This window comes from Schistocerca americana, chromosome 5, assembly GCF_021461395.2.
Source record: "Schistocerca americana isolate TAMUIC-IGC-003095 chromosome 5, iqSchAmer2.1, whole genome shotgun sequence".
In the NCBI taxonomy this organism is placed as follows: domain Eukaryota; kingdom Metazoa; phylum Arthropoda; class Insecta; order Orthoptera; family Acrididae; genus Schistocerca; species Schistocerca americana.
In genome coordinates, this window is record NC_060123.1 from 183251303 (window position 1) to 183278627 (window position 27325).

At 38.4% G+C, this 27325-nt stretch overlaps 1 protein-coding gene across 3 annotated transcripts in view; it reads right to left on the reverse strand.

Moving 5' to 3' along the window:
- The window catches only part of LOC124615908 (1-acylglycerol-3-phosphate O-acyltransferase ABHD5-like), a 103209-nt gene extending 100061 nt beyond the window's left edge, over nucleotides 1-3148 (reverse strand). The window contains exons 1-5 of one of the 3 annotated variants that reach the window (XM_047144084.1): nucleotides 3076-3129; nucleotides 2887-2975; nucleotides 2622-2698; nucleotides 2277-2483; nucleotides 872-1046 (exon numbers count right to left, since the gene is read on the reverse strand). In XM_047144084.1, coding sequence (XP_047000040.1) covers nucleotides 872-1046; nucleotides 2277-2483; nucleotides 2622-2698; nucleotides 2887-2927 — 500 coding nt within the window. In that variant the 5' untranslated portion in view covers nucleotides 2928-2975; nucleotides 3076-3129. Of the gene's footprint in view, nucleotides 1-871; nucleotides 1047-2276; nucleotides 2484-2621; nucleotides 2699-2886 lie in introns of all 3 variants that reach the window. The other 2 variants (XM_047144085.1, XM_047144083.1) reach the window with 2 other exon arrangements.
- Nucleotides 3149-27325: the final 24177 nt, after the last annotated feature.

Below are 27325 nucleotides of genomic sequence, written 5' to 3' on the forward strand. Positions count from 1 at the left end.
AAGTGTATGACCCAAGTCTTGGGGGTTGCAAACTGAAAGCCATGGGTGAGGGCCCATGACTGCACCTTTTGTATGGTTTCTTGCGGTCAACATTCAGCCACACCAATAGTAGATGAGTAAAAGGAAATACAAGGATACTTTTGTGTAGCGACTCGTACATAAAGGCTTGATCTTATTATCTTTTACACTTCAATAATCAAGTTCAGCCAGGACACACATAAAAACTACTAGTCAGGAAATTTACTCCTCCACTTCCGTTTCTCGTGCCGTAGCCACATAATGCTGGTGATGAAACTGTTTCCACTGAACTGATTTGTACCTTTACCTTTGAGTTGAGAGCTACACCATGAACATGACTTAGCAACTTCGGTTAAAAAAAATTAGTAGTGTTGGACTGTGCAGAACAAATTCTGTATCTGCAATGGGGGGGCATTTACTGTCGAGTAGATAAGAACCTCACAATAATAATACAAAATTGAAATGGTCTATAATAAACTATACAGCAAAACACAGCCAGAAGAAATATGTAATATTCGACTACAAATTGTCGTGATAAGTTCAAATGGCTCTGAGCACTATGGGACTTAACTTCTGAGGTCATCAGTCCCCTAGAATTTAGAACTACTTAAACCTAACTAACGTAAGGACATCACACACATCCATGTCCGAGGCAGGATTCGAACCTGCGACCGTAACGTTAGCGCGGTTCCAGACTGTAGCGCCTAGAACCGCTCGGCCACCCCGGCCGGCGTTGTGATAAGTACAATAGAAATAGGAAAGAGAGTCTGAAAATCAATACAATAGCTTAAGTCATAAATTAATTGTTTTATATTGCCAATAATTTTAATGGAGTTTGAAAAACGAACTCTACCTGTTTGGATAGGTCAGTGAATATGATGCAGCAAGGAACCCGCCCATGCTGTGTCCAAGTAAAATCATTTTTTCCAGTTTCATTTCACGACGCCACTCCTCCACAGAACGAACAAACTGCTGCTCTGCTTCCAATGCATCTGAACTAAAATTTGGTCTTGAACTCCTGCCAAAGCCTGCATCGTAACACATTTAATCAAATCTAGTTCCATTACTTCCATGAAACAATTCTATAATCAAGATCTTTTTAATGTACTTCAGCACAGTATTCAGTTACATCAAAACAAACAAGATACAGTTAAATTTATATTTATTATTCTCATGACTTTTAATAGAATAAACTGCATATCTAAACAAAGAAGGCTCTTTCTGTGGCTTCCCTATCGTTTCCAACAAATATATTTTGTGTGTGTGTGTGTGTGTTGACGAAGACCTTAACGGCCGAAAGCTATAAATTGCAAGTGTCTTTTTGTCGTGCCTAACTGTGACTCAGCGTCCCCACTATATGGTAAGTAGCAACTTTCCTTTTCATAATATTGTCAACATGTACTTACTTATTTTATTATGACTGTCAATGTATTCCAAGTTATACTGGTATATTCTTTTGTAAATGGACAGATAAAAAAATCTTTTTACAAGCAGCAGCACAACACACATATAAAATGTATTACAATTTGCAAGCTGCTGTTGCCAGTGGCTCCTCCTACTGGTTGAAGGGTTGAAAGGGAAGGAAGAGGGATGAAGGAAAAGTACGGGTGAGGTTTAGGAAAAGGGCGTTTGGAAAACTCACCCAAAACCCTGGGGCTCGCTGCATACTTTATTTTTTTATTGTCTGGAGATATGTTGGATGGAGTCACAAACTTTTGAAAGTAGAAATGAATGGGAGGAACGTTGACAAGAATAAGTCATTGCTTTGAACCTGTTCCAATAACATCATTTTCTTTCTTTCTTTTTTTTTTTTTTTTTTTTTTTTAAATTATAGGGTATTATGGATTACCTATAAGAATGTGTAAGCATATTTTGATTAATCCTGGAGAGTTATGCACTTTGATGCTGGATATAAATGAAAGTTTGTGCAAAATAATAATTTATACCTGTTCAAAGTGTTGTTTTTATTTATCTGCAAAATTATTTGCATGTTTTGTTTAAATCCATACGGTGTGGCACACTCTAGTCTTAATATCATTGTGCTGTATGGTGCAAAGACAAACAAAAATATTACTACCACATCATTGCCTGAGAGGCTTTAATATCAACAGACAAATCAAATACTGGAAGAAATATGTGAGCCATTGTGCAGTAGCTGGACTGGTCAGGGGAGTGGTGAGTACTTTTCACCATATTGCACTGCACTCTTTGATTCAGTGTAACCTTACTTATCATGTAAGGACACCACAACTACTAACCCAATAAATCAATTGCATAAACTGGTCTCGTTCTCGCCAAAGCATCCAGATTAAGACACCACAAAGCCACTCCAGCAGCAAGGCCATGAAGTAAAACAATTGGAGTTCGTGGAGAATCTTCGTTTAGTGATATGGTCCATATCTTGTCTGACGACCCTACAACCGGGCCTATATCTACGTACCATCCCCGATATGTTGTCTTTAAATCTGGAACAATGATTAAAATGTATGTGTTACTCACAATGTTGTCAATTACATCAATCACTACACGAAAACCAAGCAAGCATGTGAACTGTACCCCAAAAGCACACAGTAACACCACTATCCCTTCAACGAGATACTTACAACTCAATATTTTGCGTTCAATAGTGCGAAGCATATCCGCCGAAGCAGGACACCACTGCAACCACTCCCACGGCCAGCTGCATTATACATTAAAAGTGAAACTTTTATAGTTTTACTCTTCGAAATAAAATATGATGCGATATACACAATGACTGATTCACTTTAACCTAAAGTTTAGAGGAAGTAGATTTTATCTCACCCAATCACGTCAAATGCGCTCCGACGCAAAAAATAATAATTATGGTTATAAAAATGAACTATTAACCTGTATCGGCTTTTCACAGTTGCTATCTCATTATCTGCCATATCTCATTTGTAAAGTTGAAAGAAGATGACAGCTTCACTGAAATGCTGCTATAAAATGGAATGTTCTTCAATCAATTATTCCTGCACACAGGCTATGGCTGGGAACACAATAACACTCTCAGTAATGTACAATACTAGCAACCTGTACCATCACTGCACTTCTTGCATGACAACAAAAACATTACACAACTACATTCGAAACATCATAGCTACTGCCAAAGATAACATAGCAACTAGACGAAGATATACCACAAGAACATCTGTCCAAGTAGATGATTCACGTTTGCCACAATGCAACGGACAAAAGTGGAACGTGAAAACTTTTCACAGTGAATTTCAAATGGCGACACCCAACTGGCCATAAAGGAACCGAATGAGACGATGACAGAACTGGACGTCAAGGTTTTCCACGAAAAAGGTTTTGCTTTGACGGTGGCGCTGTCTACTAACATCGTAGCCTGTTTTCGCCACACTCATTTTGGTTGACTGGATTTTTTATTTGGTCTTGTAGTTTACATATGTTACAGGTAGTGTAGGCCTACTGGTAATATAGACCAAGTCAAATGAAAGAATATAGTATTATCACAGTATTACATGAAAATGTTGGAACTCTTTCCAACAGTGATGGCAGATCTTGTGTTAATAACACCATTGTTCTGCGAAGCATATTACCATCTATTTTATACTTTTATTTATCTTTATTCATCCAAGGATCATCCCACAATGATATGGGCTTTGTTAAGGTTTGTTGTGATTTGAGCTTCAAATGAAAACGTTATTCCGGTTTTAAACTAAATAATAAACTTTTATGAGTTCACAAAACGAAAGGAACACAATTAGACTCAAAACGAAAAATAACACGAAAGAGCACATATATAAAAGCGTTCATAGCTAGGACGCCACAGATGAATGTTTCAGCAGAGGCACTGGTTTTACATGAAATTTAAAGCAAATACAAATCCAATCAACAATCCAAAAAATAGTACACAGCATATATAGCGTGCTTTAAGAGGACAGACCTGACAGAGAGCGGGCAAAATAACGTGACCGGTAAATGCACAGTTGGCAGAGCATGCTGTAGGGCAAATGCTGAGCACTGGAGGGGAAGTGCCTTTCTAGACTGAAGCCTATACTCACATTTTTTGTGAACATGGATCGTGACTATTCAAAAAGATCTACTATAACATCTGTCTTGGTTAGACCAAGCAAGAATTCCGCTAAAAATGTAATAAAGCAACGACATATTCTCGTCCAGCTTCTTAATCGTTTGTAATTTTTAGATACGCATCATGAGTGGCAAATTTCGAGTGCAACCTAGATTTTTCTTGTTTCGATATAAAAATTTGCTTGTTTTGTCAGAACAAAGCGGGATTTACATAATGTCACCTCATTAACATGTTGTGCAGATGCAGTCGCGAGAGGATTCTGAAACACTCCTTTATTAAGTTTGTTAAGTGAGGAACTGAGAAAAAATAACGTCAATAACTTACGAAAAAGCACATCCTCAGTACAAAAATAAACGTGTAATTCTTCACTTATGTTCCTCCAAAACACAGAATATTTCTTGTTTCACCAGGTATCGATGACTCTTAAAAATTACATTCTTTCGCCAAAAATGTCTGTAGTCAGTGGAGCAACATGGTAGATAATGGTACATAATAAATACATGGCAAAATATTCTCCTCTTTTCATTCCATCATTTGCCAAATGCTCATTCAGATACCTCAAACCGATTATAAAATATGAGGAATGGAGACTGGTGACAGAAACAGACCTCCAGCCAAGCCTAAAGAAAAATTCAGTTCCGTGTGCAGCAACATATAATGTAATATGCACCAAAGGCAAAATCATACTGACCCCTATTTTTCATCACAAACTTTTTCGCATTTCGCGTAGTGTCTTACTGAAATTCAAACATCGCAATAACTATGACCATAAACAAAAGATGGGCATGTCACCATGAAGCTGACACATAAATCCATAAGCAATGCAAAAATGAAATTATTTTACCAAATAGTTTCTGTGGAACTGCTTGTGAAGAATTGCAGGGCGTGTGACTCGATTGTGTCATGACAGCAAGTGCCAATCAGCTGAAAGTGGAGAAATATTACCAGCCTCCCCTTCAGAACAAGGGAATGAGCTCGCCCAGTGCTTTGGACAAAAACTGATCATTTCACATTGGCCACCGTATTCTGCACAGACTCCAGCCTATGAGGATAGATAGGACAGGTGTTTGGCGACGGCCTAAATTAAGGGACCATTCCAGCAATTGCCAAATGATCCAGAAAAACCCAAATCAGAGAAGCTCCACCCTCTCGAATACGAAATCATCGTCCTAACAGCTGCACCAGTTCATACGGTAATGCTCTATTGTAAAATGTTCCTTCATTTAACCACAATTTATTTCAGGTAAGTTGCTAAATAAAACATAGTTTTTGTTTTCTGCCCATACAATGAGGACACCTGCTGATGACTCCTGAACGGCTTCCAGTCACTTGCAATGTAAAACATAGTTCCACTCTTATCACCCAGTCACATTAATACACCCACCGACGACTCTCAGACTCAAAAGATGCTGCTATGCTTCCTGCCTAAATTTCAGACTCCACAGTCGACTGTCCACCTGAAAAAATAGGCCAACATACATTGCTCTCAAGCATTATACATCCTGACATATGATCCTTGTAGAAGCAGCAGTGCTCGCTTACAATGTTGGAGAATTTAAAAGTTTTCCAACTATTTATTTCATGGACGTAAATTGTATTTATTTCAGTTTTCATGTTAGTAAACGCGAAATGCTAATGCAGTCTGTGTTGGAATAAGGGATACATTTAACTGTTTCGAATGTTTCGAGCAGTAGGCAATTGTTACCAAGAATTGGATCGATTGCAACCAATCAGTCAGTCTACTTTCTTGTTCTGTGAGTGAGGACCTGGCATACTTACTTATTCACTTCTTCTTGTTTTTTGTGTGCACAATTGTACTGTGTGTCCTGCCTTTCGATGCAGGTTAGCTTAGAGGTTAAGGAAAGATGAGCAGCAAAATTAAAAACTATTTACTTGTTCTCCTCCATCCAAATAGTTAAAACTTGCCAACAAATCTTCTGCAAGTGAAAAGTCAGAAATTTCGACGTTTCGAGTGGACGACTAAAGTGAAAATGTAAACCTGAACCCTGAACCCACAGTAAAAATACAGTGAATGAATTTGTGTATAACAGCAAGTAAAATGAACGTCCATAATGTTGGACTTTGGATCAAGAAATCACATTTTGTGATGCGAATGACAGGTTAATGGTATTAAACAAAAAATTTTTGCAAAGAAGTAAGTAATTTAGCAGTAGAAAGAAATAAACAAGGCATGAACATTGTACAGCATTGGGCTACCATATCTGCGTTATCTTTATGTGATTAAAGAAAGAAAGAAACGGTTCTGTAGGTCAAAAACCAACCCACATATACTTCGAGACATTTATTTAGTTAGCTTACCAGTCCGACATAATAGCTCTAAGGAAAACAAAGAACAAACTCCCCACTCTCAAAATCAGTTCCTCTTCCAAGGAATAAACAATGCACATCACTGTTTGGTCTCCTGGTCCCACAGTTTCAATGCGTAAAAAATATTTAAACGCAAAGAAACTTCTGTTTCTCAGTTTTATCCTTCCTCTCAATTCAGTGAAAAGTGTTCCCACATCTTTTAGTGAATGTGAACGTGGGATTTCGCAAATGAATCTCTTCATAGCACCTAAAAGAGCATTATTCCGTCTTTCTACTGTCAGCAATCTGATGTTCGTTAAATTGGTTGGTCATCCACTGCAGTTGTTTCATGGGTTATGAACACAGAGTGTAAATATCTATGGAGTGAGCCTTCAGATGGGAAGAACAAGAATTCTGTTCGCAACGTCTTCTGCAAATCGGGTCAATGATTTTGGGATTGTGCATTTTAGCCCGTATAGCATTTAGCGTATTTTAGTGTTATTACTTTGCTGCTACAGCCATATCAACTTTAGAAGTACCATGGAACTTTGTATACAAGTTTTGTAGACATTTTAACAGTTTAATACCACGAACTGAAATTGGAATACAGCTGTGAAGAGAATTGTAATACACTTTTTTGCCACAGTATACTAACTCAGATTCCACTTTATTTACATTTCTTTCAGTAACAGGATAAGAAGTTGCAGGAAACAATATTTTTTACATTTTCTATTCAGCTTCTTCATATTGTTAAATCTCTGCTGTAATTAATTACGATAATATGACTCTGTTGATGGCGCCAAGTGTCACGAAAAAGCAACGCATTTGGAACTATGTAATTTGTTACAGTAAATACAGTAAGGGATTTTTACTGTCTGCTTGTCCATTGTTATTTTAATTTTGTATTTATTTACCCTTCTGCTTTTTATAGACAAGTAAAACATCTGTCATATTTTTTTTACCACCTCGTTATAAAACCATACACTACACACACGAAAGTAAGAAATACAATGTCAATGTTCATATTTTGGAAGACCTAATAAAAGAATTGACAGCCAGCAATATTCTTTCAGATTCACTAGTATTCTATTCTGTTCAAATTATCGAATCTGTTCTAATTAATTACGAAACAATGACACTGTATAGAAATCTGTCTCTCACCGAAATACTTAGATACACATAAGAGTGAGAAACTGCATAAATTGGAGGAAATTCATCAGATTATCATATATAAATTTTATCTGCACATGAACATTGCACTAGTATGTATACACTGAGTGGCAGTTTAAGCAAACACACTTGCAAATTTATCTAGCACTTTTCTTGTAAACTCCTCACAATAAAATAGCAGAAATTATGTCTACAATACAACAATACAAAACCCTGTAATGCAGTGTCTCAATATTTTTCAACATATTAGGTGCTTCATATCAATATAACATGCAATGTACATACCTTTGAACAGCAACTGGTCCTTCTTTCACATACTACTCTTAAGGGGAGTTAGACTGGGTAACAATTTTCACATTTCGGATTTTTATCTCATTATAAAATTTGCAATTTTCCGAATAAAATTATGTATATATAAAATGTATATATACATATTACTATATACTATTACTATATAAAGTACTATATAAAGAATTACCGATTTTATTAGATATTGAAGTAATATAGATAAAAATTTAATTTTTTCAACCATTTTAAATTATATTTAAAAAATAATATAAAATAATTCCCATGTGAGTTTATATATATATATATATATATATATATATATATATATATATATATATATATATATATGTATATAACGAAAGTGCTGGCAGGTCGATAGACACACAAACAAACACAAACATACACACAAAATTCAAGCTATCGCAACAAACGGTTGCTTCACCAGGAAAGAGGGAAGGAGAGGGAAAGACGAAAGGATGTGGGTTTTAAGGGAGAGGGTAAGGAGTCATTCCAATCCCGGGAGCAGAAAGACTTACCTTAGGGGGAAAGAAGGACAAGTATACACTCGCACACACACACATATCCATCCGCACATACACAGACACACGTAATTTGACCTATGTAATACAGTAATTCACAGCCTTCTCTATAAGGAATTACCGCTTTTATTAGATATTGAAGTAATACACAGGTCGAAGTGCTAACATTTCTCCAAGTGACGAATAGATTAGGAACTCTCTCAAAAAGTAAAGAATGACGCCAAAACGAAGTGTTTTTAAGAAATGTGGGTTACAGGGCAATAGATTTTCGAATAAAGGGAAACACTGTGTTCAACATGTGGTGCGTGAAGTTCCAGACAATGAAATACAGGAAAACTCGTCAATATCTAGAGAAACGCCCATTAGTGCTTCGAAGATTAAAATAAAACGTTGTTTTCTCAAAACGAAAATTATGTAAATGGTAGGTTAGGTTTTATTCTGATAGATTTACACATCCTGACAAGGGTGTCAGGTGAATGTGCATGTTGTGAAATATGTGGAGGGCCAGTTAGTTTACATAAAGACAGTGAGGTATCAAATGGACTAGCCAAGAAACTTATCATTAATTGTGCCAGTTGTAAATATACTCATTCATTTTCGAATTCTGATAAGTGTAAAGATAGTTATCTTGAAGTAAATGTTAGATGCTTTTATAGATTAAGAGCTATTGGCAAAGGACACACTGCAGCAGCAATGTGTGCTGTGATGAATGTGCCACACTGTTCTTGTAAAATCGACAAGTATGAATGATTTATTGGAGCTGCTGTGGAATCTGTTGTGTGTGAGTCAATGAAGGGTGATGCAAACGAATCTGTTGAAAAAAATGATGGTATGACTGACATACCAGTAGCTTTTGATGGCAGTTGGCAGAAGTGCATCTATAGTTCTAAGAATTCTGTTGCTATGGCGACCAGTGTGGATACTGGAAAGGTTAAAGATTTCCAGATTTTAACCAGACATTGTTACAAGTGTAAGTCAGGGAATGAAGAAGGGCATATCTGAAGCAGAAATTATGAAGAAAGAAGTGGTAGTATGGAGCCCTCTGCAGCTATTGAAATTTTAAGTCGAGCTGTGAACGAAAGGGGAGTGTGTTACAGTAAGTTATTAGGTGATGGAGACTCAAAATCATATAACAGTGTAGTAGCCGCTCAGCCTTGTGGTGAGAAGATTATCACAAAACTGGAATGTGTTGGTCATGTCCAGAAGAGGATGGGCACCAGGTTGAGGAAGTTGAAACAAAGTTTTAGAGATAAGGAACTTTCTGACGGTAAAAACTTAAGAGGCAGCAGTATTATAGGATGGCCATTAGAAATAATACTGAGGATTTGTTATTTGTTGAAAATGAAGCAGGCAGTATGGGGTACCTTCTTCCACAGACTGTCAACTGGTGAAAAACCAGTACACCACCTCTGCCGTCCAGGACCTGATTCATGGTGCAATTATTGCAATGCCCAGTACTCAAACAGTTCATACAGCCGTAAACATTCCGTACCAGCAGCAGTCATGGGTATCGTAAGACCTATTTACAGAGCTCCAACAAATCCTGAATTACTGAAGAAGTGCCTGTATGGTCAGAATCAAAATCCTAATGAATCATTCAATAATCTTACATGGACTCACTTACCAAAAAAATGTTATCGTTGGAATGAAGACACTAAAGTGGAGGGTCAGTGATGCTGTTATTGCTTTTAATGATAGCAACATTAGTAGGGTGAAATACTACAGCATATGGGAATTAATCCTGGAGCAAATATCATCAGAGAACTTGAACAGATGGACGAGGGTCGCATAGATAAAGCAGATTATGCAGCACAGTTGGCCCCTATGGAGCCCAGAAAGAAAAAAGAAGAAAAAACTTGGAGATTGATCAAGAGGAAGATATACAGTATGGTGCAGGGTACTTCAGAGGGACTAAAAATAAAAATTTAAGCATATACGAGGGCCGTTAAGAAAGTAACTTCCAGTTGATTTTAAAAAATACACCAAGTTAAATAAAAATATTTTAATATATACATCTTACAACTACATCTTTGCACTATTTTTCTACATAGTCTCCATAGCGATTGAGGCACTTATCGTATCTCTTCACAAGCTTTGAAATTCCTTCTGCATAAAATCACCCGCTTGTGCCTGGAGCCAGCCTGTGACCGCATCTTTGAGCTCTTCGTCGTCATCAAACCGCTGTGACCCCAGCCATTTCTTCAAATGCATGAAGAGGTGATAATCACTTGGCGCCAGGTCTGGGCTGTAAGGTGGATGGTTGATAACGTCCCACTTGAAGGACTCAAGAAGGGCCATTGTTCTGCGAGCAGAGTGAGGACGGGCGTTATCGTGCAAAAAAACGATACCGGAAGTCAGCATACCACGGCGTTTGTTCTGTATAGCCCGTCGTAACTTTTTTATTGTTTCACAGTACACGTCTTGATTAATGGTCGTACCACGTTCCATGAATTCAACCAACAACACCCCTTTGGCATCCCAAAACACCATTGCCATCAGTTTTCTGGCAGAAAAATCTTGCGAGGCTTTTCTTGGTTTGGTAGGCGAATTTGAATGTGCCCACATCTTTGATTGTTCTTTCGTCTCAGGGTTCACCTACTTAATCCAGGTTTTGTCACCGGCCACGATTCTGTTTAACAATGGTTCTCCTTCGTCCTCATAACGTGACAGAAAGTCTAATGCAGAGGCCATTCTTTGAGTTTTGTGGTGGTCGGTAAGAATTTTGGGCACCCATCGTGCACAGAACTTGCGGTAGCCCAATCTTGCTGTCACTATCTCGTACAAGAGAGTCTTAGAAATCTGTGGAAAACCAGTAGACAACTCCGACATTGAGAAACGTCGATTTTCACGAACTTTTGCATCAACTGTCTGAACGAGTTCGTCAGTCACCAATGATGGTCTACCACTCCTCTCTTCATCATGAACGTTTTCTCGTCCACTTTTAAATAAACGTACCCATTCACGGACAACTCCTTCACTCATAACTCTTGGTCCGTACACGGCACAAAGCTCACGATGAATAGCTGCTGCAGAATATCCTTTGGCTGTAAAAAACCTTATGACAGCACGCACTTCACATTTGGCGGGGTTTTCTATTGCAGCACACATTTCAAACTGCCACAAAAACTAAACTAGCGCAGGTACGGCGTTCACTCGACCACGGCTTGATGCCGACTGACCTGTTGAGTGCGTGAACGCATAGATGGCGTCGCTACTCCCCCCACAACCCGCACTGTGACCAATCGGAGGATACTTTCTGAACCGCCCTCGTATTAAGTGAGTTACAGTCTTTTGAAACTTTTTTTATTGAGAGGTTAGTCACCTTTTTATTGTGAGCTTATGGAATTTACCTGTTGGTAGGTTACACTTGGTGACAGCCAGCCAGGATCGTATTTTCTTGTGAATTTATGAGAAGTAGTAAGTTATATATCTCCTCTTATTTACCTAATGTTAAATGTAGTTTGCATTTGGTGCAACACATTTACTAATTTGTCACTCCTTTCACAGATCATCGGGAATTTATTGCTCTTTGTTGTTATTGTATTTGTTCCAATTTTACTCTGCCTTTGTTTGCTTTTGTGCCTAATTTTGACTTGTGAAAATGCCGGGAAAAACTGCTACCAGTACATCGCAATGCATAATGAATGAAAAAGCTGACTTGGAGAATTTGACTGATAATACTAGCGACACTCAGTGTCATAATGATAATCATTCAATTACAGATAAACAGTGCATGCAGACCACCAGTAATGATTCTAATCTAAATGATGAGCAAACAAATTCAATTATGTCCACAGTAAATTTAATGACAAATGATGACGCGGCACGTTCTGCTACAATGAACGCTGCCCAGTTTGACATACCTGATTTGCAAAATTTACACAGTGAACAGATAAATCTTTCTAATGAAGATGAACAATGAACTCAAAATACATGAGATTTATTTGATTCCAATGTAGTGACCAACAGTGCACAGCCAATTAGCAAACCTTTTCATGAATCAGACGATGACCAAATGGTTACAAAAAACGTGACAAATGCAGATACACCATCAAACAGCACGGAGAATAGAGTCGCTAATTTTGGCATGGATCAAGTTGTGGCATTATTGCTACAACTTAATGAAAAACATGACAACGATTACAAACAACTTAGTGAACAGATTATAGCCATTGCCGTGCAATGTCATGATACCAAAGAACAGTTACGTGAGGATTTTAAGGCTTGTGCTAGGAATAGTAGTGAAGAAATTAGTACCATGGCACAAGAAATACGTAATACACATGCAGCTACAACAAAATTACTTAGAGATGAAACCAGTGTAATTGCTAAACAATGTTCAGAAAACGCAACACAGTTACGTGGCGAGTTTAAATTAATGTCAGCAGAACTTTCACTTACTCTGGATGCGAAAGTCGACAAGAAATTTGAACAACAGAACAGCCAACTTGACGAACGGTTTTAATCTGCACCTACAATACAGTGAAACGCGTTTCCGTAAAATAATACAGGAACAAAACAAAGTAAAGAAACAAGTCATGGAAACAATTAATACACAGAGACAGGAAGACGATCGTAAGTTGTTTACGAAAGCAAAAACATACGTAGACACCAACATTGCCACAGTATCGGACCACATCAATACTGTCAAACAGTTAAACACTGAATTGCATTGTGAAATCTCCGATCTAAAAACAAAAACAGGCACTTTCAGACAGTGACCATCAGACGTGAACAATTCGAATTAATACAGGATCCTGATTCCATTAAAGCAGACATTAAGAAATTAAACAAAACCACATGTAAAGTGCAAAGCCAAATTGATGCCTGTGACGCTAAAAATGACGATGAGGTAAAAGAACTGACTAAAAAATTTGATGAATTGGCCAGTCGTATTGACGTTATCGAAAATAACAATGACCCCAAATCAGACGTTACGTCACCAGTTTCGTTCAATCAAACACCCGAATTCCAAGATATACAGCAGACAGTGAGATAGGTACGTCCAATAATATATGATGTAGAAAATCGACAGAAATGAAAAATGTTTAGGCTTCTAACACGTCACAGCATACGCCACATTCTGAACATTTTTCACACTCACACAGCCAGTATAACTAAGGTAATTTAGAGAGAGTACATGACTTAGATTCCGAACAGACACAGACAAAAAGATTCTCATACAATCCTGAACCTGCTCAGACATTCAGAGACGATAATTTTGATTACAAGCATTTTCTATCCGTTAGGAAATTTAAAGTATTTAATAATGATAGAACGCAGATTCACTCCATGGATTGGATACAACAATTTGCAGTTTTCTGGAAGGCAAACCTGCAACTTGTATGAGGCCGATAGCGAGACAATGTTACTGGATGGAAGAATTTAAGTGCTTTTTTGTCAGTGTATTAGTCGAAGACGACACAGCGCGGAATTAAGGATCAGTTAATTAGCTTACCGAATTATGAGAACTCAGATTTTTCCACTGTCACGCAATGTTTTGAACACATTGTAGGGAAGCAGCCTACTCACGCCGTTGTAAATTCACAGCAGTCTTTCCATTGTGTGCCAGCCAGTCCGCGGTAACTAGCTCTGACGTCATAAAGGTTGCGCAATACTTTAAAAATCAAATAAATAACCTAAAATGTTTCTAGCATGTCAGGAGTAATACTAAATCAACATATGTTGAATGTCAGTTCAATAACTTTAACCATTTTCGAAATTTGGACGTTTTTCTGCAAAAATCATTGGCGCAACAGAAAAGAACTAGAGATTTAAAAATTTATACTTAGATTCCTTTTCAATAATAATTTAATAGAAACAGTACTTTGGATCTCACAAATTAAGATTTTAGTTGAAATTCATAATTTTCTGGTTTTTGTCTTAAAACTTAAGGAAGCAAGAAAGATTAAGTAGGCTAATAAATAAGGCTAGGATGTTTATATTTAAGTAGAATGGAGATCCGCTACAACCATAAAGATGTGAGAAGTTTCATTTGAATAACTATAAAACTATAGCGATAGCATATCTCAAAAGGGCAAGTTCAGAGCTCGTCTACTGCATGCAGTGTAATTAAATTAATTCTCTCGCCCAAAATATATAACTTAGCCACATCAAACTTTTATTATGATTACTTACCTGTGTGCTGAATGCACATTTAAATTGAGAGCTTCATCGGCCATCAGCAAAAGAAGCTATGATTTATTCGGTAACTTAATGTGGTGCATTACTAGCCCAGCGGCTAATCGGGAGAGCCGATTTGATCAGGCGTTCCCTTAGCCGTCCGCACCACGGCTTTATATATAAGAACGCTGCACGAGGAAGCAAGGCCCCAGTTCTCTCCAGACGCTGAACAGCACGCCATCTGTGTCGGGAGTCGCGTCGCGTCGCGTCGCGTCGGTATCATTGCTACAAACAGCCTCGGATGCCGTATTAAGTTACTCGGGATACGCGTAACCATGAAACCTGTTTCGAGAGAAGTGTTAATTCTGGGATGACTTTAATGATATATCTTCAGTTTGCGTATGTCGTATTTTCGCATGCCGCCGCGGAACAGACATTCTACCATTATTTAGCGTGGCGTTTGATGAACATTATCATCAAATTATGGCGAGCATTCATTTAAATATTTAATTTGGACAGTTATAGTGGCATCAGCGCATTAGACTCTGAACTGCTCTGTTAGTTAGATTGTGTGGACTCTTTTTTTTTTCATCTGTGACTTTCAGAATATAGAGAAAGTTTTTTTTTTCACGATCGTTTTTGATTATAAATCCCAGACAATCTCCTAATTCCTCAGAGCTATAAGCTGTAGTTATAAGTGTATTACTCAGATGAAGTGGGCACTAGGAATTCTAATTACAGGCTTCACATTTTGCTAATCACTTTCTGGTTGCCAATATTGTAGTTAGAGAGCCGGTGTTGAGAACGGCAAACAACAGCATAAATGATAGGAACTGGTTTTACATTCTACAAACCAAACATTTTATGTAACAACATAATTCCACCAGCCGCCCCACATATGGTTAATCGGCCGTGAAGTGTTTCTACATTCTACAAACATTTATACCACCGTAAAATTTTCCACCCGCCGCCCCACAAATGGTGCATCGGCCGGGAAGTGTTTCTACATTCTACAAACATTTATACCACCGTAAAATTTTCCACCCACCGCCCCAAAAATGGTGCATCGGTCGGGAATAACTGAGTAAAAGTGAAAGTGATTTTTAACTATTCGGATTCGCGAGTGAAATGCGATACGCAACTGAGCATAGAACAGTGAATGTGTTACGTGCGTATGTGGACGACGCAATTGGATTAACAACGCCTCTGCATTGACGGAGCTGGCACTGAGTCTAGTGGCGCTGCCGGCATCGAGAGAAGCCAGTTTCGCCTCACCGCAGTCATCCTCCGGATCAGCTGGAGCCGCGCCTGCAGTTGCGGGCCACGCAAACACACAACAACCGTCGGAGTGCCGTCTGCAATTCAGCGAGCTGCGTCGCATCAGTAATCGTGGTACGCCACGCCGGCAACGCCATACGTAGTGCAGAAGGAACTAAGTTAAGTGAAAAGCTGTTAAAAATTTTACTAACCTTCACTAAAAGACTGTCGGCGATGGTACGGCCAAAAGACACTGAGGTTAAACTTAAATCAGAACCTATGTCTGTTGAGGGAACTGTAAATCCAGACAACGGTTCAAGTGTAAATATGCATGGAAGTAGTAATGTTAAAGTGAAATATGAAGTATTGTCTCCTGACAGTAGTGTACAAAGGGGCAATGATTCAATAATAGAGACCCCTGTAGTGAAGCAGAAATCAGAAATTGTTAATTTATTGGATGATAGTTTCTCTGATGAATTAAAAATGAAACAGTCATCAGAGATGGTAGAGTTTAAGAAGGAGAAGTTAGATATGACTGATCAATCAGAAGTTTCATTTAGTTTTGATGATTCTGGTGTTGGAGCTAGTTTTTCGTCACCTGAGTGTGAAAAGAAACCAGCTAGTGAGCAACCCAAAGATACTGGGGCTATTGATTTAAATGTTATATTACAAGCAATAGCTGCCAGTAATGCAAAAATGACAGCTGAATTAAAGTCTGAAATAACTGAGGTCAAAAGCAGTAATGCTGAATCAAAGTATGAGATTGTGGCCAGCCAAACCAATTTTAATAAACGGTTTGAGGCAATGGACAATAAATTAGAATCCAATAAAGCTGAATTAGAAAATTCTTTCAAGGCTAGTTGCAATAAGTTGAAAGAGGATCTGGACAGTTTGAATTATAAAACTGATTACAACCAAGAGGATATTAAAAAAAGGTTGCTCAACAATTTTCTGAAATGTATAAAACAGTAAAATCCGAAGTTGCGGAGGTTCGCAGAGACTTCCAAATGGAAGATGCGAAGCTGGAGCACAAGTTAACAGAAAAGATCGAGGCGGAATCTGAACTGTGCTCAGATATATTTAAAGATGTTAATATAAAAGTAAACATATGTCAAGCCGAAGTAAATGCAATCAAAACTGATACTACTCATATTGTGCAAAGAGTAGATAATGTTGAAAGGAGAGTAGAAAATATCAGTACTAACATTGCTAACATTGAAAGTAAAGTAGCTTCAGTAACTTCTGGTAATGGTAGTATGCAACAAGTTGTAGCTGCAAACGCCGCTTTTATCGGGTGTCGGCAGTTCTTGCGGTTCGATCCAGATAAAAACTTCCACCCGCTAGATTTCTGGAACGATTTTGAAGATGTGATTCCACCAGCTTGGTCTGAACGAGAGAAAATCTCATTTATTAGAAGCCATTTAGCAGGTGACGCCATGCATTGGTCAGCTGATGTTATGTTGAAGTGTAAAACATTAGCGGAGTTTAAAACAGCTTTCATTAATGAGTATTGGTCTAGCAATAAGCAAAATGAAGTGTTGAGAGAATTTTGGAGTGGAAAACGCTTCAATGCAGGCAAGGAATCTATTAAAGAGTTTGCTAGGTCATGGATCTCACGTTTGTCACATTTGGGCGATAAGCTAAAACCGGAAATGATTATACTAGGTCTTGAAGCCAAACTGCCATGGTATTGGCAAACTAGAATTATATCTGCCCCTAGAGACAATCTGGATCGTTTCATTGAATATTTGGAACGTGTAGAACGTGTTGCTGCCAATGAGGAGCAAGCACGTAATAACAGAAATGCTATTAACACTAGTAGTAATTTTAAGAACGAGCAGAATGGCAATGTACACATCAGAACAGTAGGTGTTCGTCATCCTAAGAGAGGTAGGAATTGCAGAAATAAGTATCAGAACCAACAATGGCATCCAAGTGATGATAATTTTGTTCCATACAAAATTATGCATGTAAACAACAGTACGGAAAGCAATGCTATGCCAGTTAACTATAATGAAAATAAAGGAAACAGTAGTAGGCCGAGGCAGGAAAACTAGTTCCCGTCTATGAGGACACTGGCGCTCACCAGGCGGTTACTTTTCCTAAGCCAGTAGTTACGGGAATTGGTAAGACAGATCAGAATACTCAGACTGAACATGTGGATGAAGAGTCGGTAGCATCTAAGAATACAGCAGAAATATTAGATCACTCACAGTATTTGATAGATACCGTGTTAGAGACGCTTTCTAAGTGGGAAGAGAAAGAGAAGGCGCGGCAGCGCAACGATAGGGAGGAGCTACAAAATACTGAATTGTCAGGTGAAGAAGCAGAAGAAATTCATGCTTATATTTACGATGAGGATGATGTGCTCTTATCTAAAGTGCCTGTGCAGGATGTTGATACTGTACTAATAGATTTAGGACAGGAGGTGAGTGAGAATGTAGAGGGTAGCCTGTTGGGGGTCGATGAACCCAGTAGCTGTGACCAGTTGTCACTTGAGAAGGAAACCGACGATAATGGTGAAAGTGGTTTAGCTGTAACTAGTATTATGCCCGATCTGGAGGCGCAGAATCGCTCAGACTACAGTAATTTGGGTCATGTTCAGCAAACTAAATGTAATGAAGTCGTGCGGTGTTTCGATTTGAAATCAATAGACCGACTGGAAAAGGCAGCTGAAAATGTAATACAGGAAACCCCTACACACTTTGAGCTAAATGTAATGAAGACATATGTCGATCACTTTAGTTGGAGACAAATAAAAAAGGAACTATTGGATGAGTTTGAGGAACCACCTGTACAAATTAGAATAAGCCACCCTATAATAATAGTGAATATGTTGGGTATCAATGTATGTTGTCTCTTAGACAGTGGAAGTGAGGTGAGTGCGATATCTCAGTCCTTCTTTGATGCATTACCTGGTAAAGACAAGCTTACATTAATGAGGGTATCAGGACTAAGAATAATTGGTGCTACTGGCAAGGTGTCAAAAACGGTAAAGCAAGAAGCTTTGCTGCCCTTTAACATTAATGGTAATTTAATTGATCATCCATGTTTAATTGTAAACAATCTCAGTATTGAGGTTTTAATTGGCATAGATTTCTTGTCAAAATATCAGAGTGTTGTTGACTTTGAAAGAAGCCAGTTAAAAATGGTCTTGCCGATAACCATTGTAATTACAGTATCTTTTAGTGATAAACATGTAGTAACTAATGATGAAACTTGGGAGCTGCCTATACGAGTTCTGAAAAATAGGAGATATTGGGACGAAGGTGTTAATCTTAGTACAAGTAAGCTAAACACAGAAGAAGAAGAAGCAATTATTTTGGACAAAATAGAAGCTAAATTGCAGGAAATCGATAAAATTTCAGCTAATCAGAAGGAAGAACTGAGACAGGTTTTAAAAAGGCATCATAAGGTATTTTCAGATCGACCTGGAGTGGTCAAAGGTTATGAATGTCAATTAAAGGTGAAACCCGGCCAAGTGTTTTTCAGGAATCCATACCAAATACATGTAGCTAGGAAGGAGGCGGTTCGAAAGGAGATACAGAGAATGCTGGAGTGAGGTGTGATTGAAAAAGCGGTCAGTGAGTACAATAATCCTCCTGTTGTTGTACCAAAAAGAGACGGGAGTGTCAGATTGGTCTTGGACGCTCGTTGGTTGAATGAAATAGTGGTTAGGGAAAGTGATAGACCGCAGAACATGGACGAGGTATTGCAAAAGGTCCGGGGAGTAAAATTCTTAACTTCTATGGACATCACGTGTGGATATTGGAATTTGCCACTGGCGGAAAGTTCAAGGAAGTACACAGCTTTCTTGTACGAAGGACTTTGTTACCAATACCGTGTGGTACCTTTTGGACTTAATATCTCTGTTTGTGCCTTCGTACGTGTGATGTGCCACATTTTAGGACCAGCTTTAAGTAATAAAATAACAGTCTACGTAGATGATCTGTTAATAGCAACTCCTACCTGGGAAGAACACATAGCTTTATTAGAGGAAGTGTTAGAGGCTATTGAGAGAGGTGGCATGAAACTAAAGATTGAAAAGACAGAGTGTGTTAAAGAGGAAATAGGTTTCTTGGGATATATGATAAGTGGAAAAGGTATTCTGCTGACCCAGGCAAGCTAGCAGTCATTGAAAGATTTGAGGCTCCCGGGAACAAGAAGCAGTTGAGATCGATGTTCGGTCTTTTCGGCTTCTATAGGCGTTTTGTTAGGGATCAGGCTTTTAATGCGCCCTGTCTTCACCTCCTGCTGAAAAAGAATAACCCGTGGGTTTGGACAGCAGAATGTCAACAGGCGTTTGAGGTGCTTAAACAAGCTTTAATTAATAGTCCTATTTTACATCATCCTGATTTTGAAAAACCATTCTGTATGTCTGTTGACGCTAGTGGCTATGGTATAGCTGTGGAGATATTCCAAGTAGAAATAGAGAACGAACAAGAAGTGCACAAGACTATAGCTTTCGCAAGTCGATCTTTACAGTCAGCAGAGAGAAATTATGGCATCTCAGAACTGGAAGCATTGGCAGTTGCATTTGGGGTACAGAAGTTTGAGCAGTATCTATTAGGTCACAAGATAATTGTTTACAGTGACCATAAGGCGTTGACCTTTTTAAAGACCTGTAAGTTGAGGAATGCTCGTTTGGTAAGACGGTCATTGTATCTCCAGCAGTTTCACCTTGAGGTTAGATCTATTCAAGGGAAAGACAATCTGGTAGCTGATGGGTTATCTAGAAGTGCGGAGCTCTGTGATGACGCGGGAATTACAGCAACAGACCTAAATGAAGTTCGAATGTTTGCATTGCACGAAGTAAAGGAAGAAAGTGCATTAAAGAGAGTGATTAAGGACTTGAGACGTGAGCAGAATGCAGATGACCAACTGAAATTAGTGAAGAGCTATTTAGGAAATGCGAACTATCCTAAGGTTTCGCAGTACTATTGTCTGCATAAAGGTATTCTGTTTAGGAGGAAAAAGGTAGGTGTTTCTGAGTGGAAGCTGTGCTTTCCCTCACAACATGTAGACTTACTAATCGACTATGTACACCTGAGGTATGGGCACTACGGTGCAAAGAAGTGCATTGCAAAATTAAAAGAAAAGGTTGTGTTTGACAACATGTACCGCCGTGTGGCCAAGCGTCTAACATCTTGTGTAGTGTGCCAGAAAGTCCGTGCTGCTAACACCAGAATACAAGGGGATATGCATTCAGTAGAGCCGACTGAAACCCTAGAATTACTGGCATGTGATTTGTTTGGCCCTCTTCCTGTTTCGAGAGGTGGTTGCACCCATGTTTTTGTTGTTGTGGATGGATTCAGTAAATACGTTAAGCTATACCCAATTAAAAGAGCAAATGCAAAAACATTAGGAGAAAAATTGGAAAAAGATTTCTTCGTGAACGTTGGCGTTCCGAAGAATTTGCTGTCAGACAATGGGCCTCAGTTTACTTCTGATAGATTTAAAGAATGTCTGGCTAAGGCCGGAGTGAAACATCTGAAAATATCTGCATATTTTCCCCAAGGAAATATGAGTGAACGTATTATGAGAGAATTGAATAGGCTTTGCAGGACTTATTGTGCTCGGAAACACTCAAGTTGGGCAGAACACATTAAGTATTTTGAGAATGTAATTAACAACTTAAGACATGATGCAACTGGTTTTGCACCTTTTGAATTGATGTTTGGCCAAGAACTGCACAGTGTGATTGCAGATATTGTAGAATTCCCTATTCTAACGCAAATATCCACAGACGAGAAGATATTAAAGGCTAGGGCAAATATAAGAAAAAGAGCGTTGGAAAGGAAGAACCGTCATGACGCAAAAGCTTGTAATAGAACATATTAAAGGCTTTACTTTACCGAAGTATGCGATACCCTCCAAATTCAACCAGTTTAACGAGTATTTATGATTATAGAAAAGTTATTGTGTATGTTAACAATGATTGCACAACATGTCTCCATAAACAGTCAACCCATTAAATCATACTGAATAACTGACCCACACAAAAGTTAATATCACTTGATCACTGATACAGCAAATGTCATCATGTAAAAACACTAAGTTTATCTTAAATAATTAATATGAAGTACGAAAAATAGTAGCCAACTTAGGTATTTTGGATCTCCTTAAATAAAAATCACCCAGTGAAACCTATTTGTTCACTAGGAGCGTTCACACTCAGTATTCACGTAATCAATCCTATTTTAGACGAAAACTAATGTAATTCTTAATAATTCATGTTACTTACTTATTTATGCAAATTAGAGAAGTCAATTGACAAACTTCTAAAAAATGGCCTTTTTGTAACAGAGAATTATTCTGTCAAGTCAACAAATCTGTCTGTCATTTTCATAACATGTTAAATTATGTCACTCGATGCAAATTAATAACTTATCTGCACAAATTATGATAACAGATGTACATGTGACTTATAAACTATATCTCTTTTTAGTAGTTCTTTGACAATGTTATAAATACAAGCAGCAAGAAGGGTCGAGGGGGCAGTCGGAATGTCACTTTGGTAAAGTGTGTTTGTGTGTTATTGTTTGAGGTGGATAAACAATGCAAAGATCATGTAATGGAAGTACTACTTTGTGTTGTGTCATGGTCTTTGGTAGACAGTGGAATTAAGATGGCCACCAGAGTAATAAATATTTGAAGGTTACATATTTGTTGGTTTCGCTCGTTCTTTATCATCAAAAGCACATAAAAAACACGGGACCTCATGTTTTTAACCCTAGACAACCAGATTTAGAGCCAGCATCAGCATCGAGACACAGCAGCGATCCAGCAAGCAGCAGCGATTACTACAACGCATTTTAATGGTGCCAACCTAACATCAAGTGCTAACAAGCTCCGTAAATGGGAGTGAAATAGTGCGATTACAGCAATTAGCTATATCAACGACTAGGCGACCATTACAAAAGTGGGGGCTCGTCCGGGATCTTTAAGTGCATCGATGATAATAGTGCAGCGATAAATTTCGTAAGTGCTTAGCACTTTAAAAAAAAAAAAAGTTTATTTGTGCAGTGTGGCAACAGTGAAGATATGTCAAAGTGAAAAACAAAAAAACGTGTGTATGTGCGATTAGTATTACGAAAAACTATCATCACACTGCTCGGAAGATTAACGTCTGGATTGTCAATGGCATTCATCAATCAAGATAAAACCGTATAGATGTGAAGAAAGCCAACAAGAACACCGATCACGACATCATAGCATAGCTACATAAAGCAAGGTATTTTGTTGTTGTCATAAAAAAAAATAAAAATTATAGTTAACATGTCTCTACCTGAGAGTGATGAGATCGTGGGAAATGTAAAAATTGAACCAGGGGATGGTGAACAATTAAACTTAACAGAGTGGCTAGCAGAGTTTGCAACTCAAATAAGCTCGCAACTTAAACAATCGAGTGAACAAGTGAGTTTGAAACTTAAAGAAAACACAGATAGACTGGATAAGTTAAGTTTGAATTTTGATCTCTTAACTACTCATCTCAATGAGAAGTGTGAGGAAATTAAAACTACCCTCAGTAAGGACACTAGCGAACAGCTGATACACTTCAGAAAAGAATTTCAAATTAAAGTTGAAAGTTTAAATGAAAGTATACAAGCTAACACAGACAGTATTGCTGTCATCTACAACAGAGTAGATACTGAAGTTGAAAGATTAGATCAGAGAATAGACAAAACATCAGAAAACCTTAAACAAGAATACAACCTGTATACCACTAATGTAGATAGAAAAGTAGAAAAGATACACACTAAATATACACAGTTGGAAGATGCATTGATGTCAAAACAAATGTTTTACAATCAAAATACAATGTATGGGCACATCCAAGTGAAATGCTTTCCTGGTGAAAATCTGCACCCTATTGACTTTATTCATCAATGTAAGGATATGTTTGTTGTAGGAATGACAGATAACATAAAAATTAAGTTAGTAAAACGGTTTCTAGAAGGGGAGGCCCTATCCTGGGCAAATGAGAATAATGATTCTTGGAATACTTTTGAAGAGTTTGAAGCTAAATTTATTTGCAAATTTTGGTCACAATCCATACAAGCCAGATTAAAGTCAGAATTTCTAAATGGACCAGTGTATAGAGGGAAAGTAGGGGGAATGCAAAAATTTTGCAAAGATCAATTGAAAAAACTTGCTCACTTGAATAACTCTTTTTGATATTATGACACAAATTGATGTTTTAAAAAGAAGGTTACCAGAGAGACTGCAGTGGGAATTGGTCCATGGACCAGACGATTCAATGGAAGAATTCCTGAAATTTGTAGATAGATTAGATAGGGCCTTGGAAAGAGAGAATAACCAAAGTTTTGGCTCTGGCAACAATCAGTATGGGGGGTGGAACAGGAATGTAAATAGAGATTATTATGGGAGGAGAGACTTTGAAAATTCTGGAAATAATGCTCCAAATAGGGGAGATAGAAGATATGAAAATGATTTCAGAAACAATACACAGGAGGGAGGATGGAGGAGAGATAACAGGAATGATAGAAATAGGTATTGGGGAAGAGAACAAGATAGAAGGGGGTTTGTTGAAACTAGTGAACAAAACGACAACTACAAACGGACAGACCGAGGGAACCAGCCGGGAAACGGTGGACAGTCCCACTAGATGTCCGTAGTTTTGGGGCTAGACAATATTATGATAGGACAACACATAACCGAAACTGGAAAAGGAGAGGATACAATGTAAAGAGTAAATATCATGAAAATACTGATGTTGTTAGAATGAATAAATTAGAATTTAATAAAAGGTTTTGGGATACTATGAGTAAAAGTGATACAGTTAATAAAAACAGTGTTCAAGCACAGGTAGTTAGTGAAAGTGCAGAAGTTGAAGGTATTGCAGAGTTCCTTAGTTGGGCTGAAAAAGATACTGGTGTTAATAACAAGTCAGACACACCACAAATAGGATCTATTTTGGGGGGTTTATTTGATAAGAAGGGGGATGCCGAAGTGTTTAATGGAGCCAAAGGCCCAATTGCTGAGATTCAGATACATAGGGGGGAAACTGAAGATGGGGTTGTTGTGGAGGAGGAGGAAGAAGTAATAGAGGGACATTTAAATAATGATCCTAAATCAAGTGATGTTATTGATGAGAGTGTGGAGGAAGAAATAAAAGTATTTGTAGAATTGAAAAGTGATTATGTAGTAAAGGTAAGTGATGTGACAAACATGGGTAATAATGCGGTTAATTTAAGTGAAATGCAGACTAGGGAATGTGTATCTGAGGACAAGCTATTGCCTATTGGGAACTATGAAACACTAATCTATGAGAATGGGAATAATAATAAAGAAAATATAAAGGGATGGAATGTAAATGTGTGTTTTCAAGAAAAAGGGGAAAAGTTTTTAGAAGTTTTGTGGAACAACTATGGAAACTGTATAAACAAAGATGCCTTTTGGAAAGAATTAGCAAAGGTAAGTGCAACCTTGTATCCTACATGGTGGACAAGAATCCGTAGTGGACTTTATAAAAAATGGGGTTATTTCGAGTCAAAAACATTACAACAATATTTACAATATATACAATATAACAAATCAGGTCAAATCATAAAAGAACACACTAAACGGTATTAGCCCAAAATTGTGCAACGGCAGCAGCATTGTCTGAAACATCAACAAGCTCTTGTGTGGTACATGATACAGGACATCTAGGACAGTTAATTAAATGTTTGGTTGTCTGTTCTTCTCCGCAGTCACACAAGGTGGAAGATTCCTTCATGAAGCCCCATTTAAACAGATTGTCCTTAGTTCGTCCGACGCCACTCCTGAGCCGATTTAGAGACTTCCACACTGTCCAGACTTGATTTCCACCAGGAGGAAGGGTCTCAGAAGGAGTCATCCAATCGTTACTGTCAGATTTTGCTGTCCACTGAGATAGTCTGGCTGCTCCAGTCCGACCGGTGAGGGGTGTAGTAGTTCTCATGAAGCTCCTCCTAGATTTGAGTCTACTAATTGGTAGCTGGTATCCATGTAGCAGGTGATCGGTGTTATGATCTGCTTTATGTCTCTCAAGTTTGGCTGCGACTTCACGCCTTATGTCTGGAGGAGCAATACCTGCTAGTTTATGGAGTTTATCAATAGGTGTAGCTTTGAGGCATCCCGTTACTGTCCTGCAGGTTTCGTTCAGGGCCACATCAACCTGCTTTGCATGAGATGACTTGTACCATACAGGACATGCGTATTCAGCTGCGGAATAACACAAGGCCAAGGCTGATGTTCTTAGTAGTTTGGGATCTGCACCCCAAACGCTGCCAGTGAGCTTCCGCAGGATGTTGTTACGAGCAGCAACTTTCTGCTTGGTGTTAGTGCAGTGTTTTCTGTAGGTCAACGTTCGATCTAAGGTGACACCCAGATATTTGGGGTAGAAACAATGTTCAAGCTCTTGATCTTCCCAAAACACTGTAAGTTTTCTATAGGCCTCTCGATTGCGTAAGTGGAAAGCACAAACTTGAGTTTTAGCAGGGTTCGGTCTTAAGTTATTGACTCTGTAGTACTCAGATAGGTCCTTGAGAGCAACAGTAAGCTGGTTTTCTACTGTGTCAAAATCTCTGGCTTGTGTGACTAAGGCAAGATCATCTGCATAGATGAAACTCTTTGTAAGAGAAGGTTGAGGCTGGTCATTTGTAAATATGTTGAACAATATGGGGGAAAGGACACTACCCTGAGGCAAGCCATTCCTTTGACTTCTCCATCTACTCTTTCTTCCTTGGAACTCCACATAGAATCGCCGGTTTTCCAAAAGTGTCTGCACAGTTCTGGTGAAATTAATGTCTCTAGTGGTGTAATAGACTTTGTGCAATAATTGTCGATGTTGAATGGTGTCATATGCTGCTGTGAGATCCACGAAGACAGCCCCGGAAATGTATCCTTTCTCATATCCCTCTTCAATATGTTCAGTCAGATTAAGGACTTGTGCTGTACAATTCTTTCCAGGTCGGAAACCTGCTTGTTGAGGTATGAGTTGTTTTTCAACAATGGGAGTGAGTCTATTTAGCAACATTCTTTCATAGATTTTATACAAATGGCAAAGGAGCGAAATCGGTCGGTAGTTCTTGGGATCAGCTGCACCCTTTCCAGGTTTTAGTAAGGGAATAACTTTAGTTTTCCTCCAGATGGCAGGGATCTGTTTCCGCTTCAGACAACCATTATAGAATTGCAGAAGCCATCTTTCCGTGATGGGACCAAAATGTTTAATTTGCTCAATCATTAGGTCGTCTAGACCAGGCGCTTTACCATTTTTGCATTTCTGAATTGCGGTTCTGAGTTCTTGTAAGATGAAGTCATTTGATATATGGTTGTTTTCACGTTCAGGTTCTCTTTTGAGTTTTGTTCTATCTTTAGAACAATTGACCCTTCCATTCTGAACTAGATGATGAGCAATTTGATCTGGTGCAATGTTTGCATGGCCATGATTGTGGACAGGGTCGTTGTTCAGTCGTCGCAGCAACTGCCAGGCTTTCTGACTGCTTTTAGACATATCAAGGTTCTCGAGTAGCTCTATCCATCGTTCTTTTTTGGATTTGGC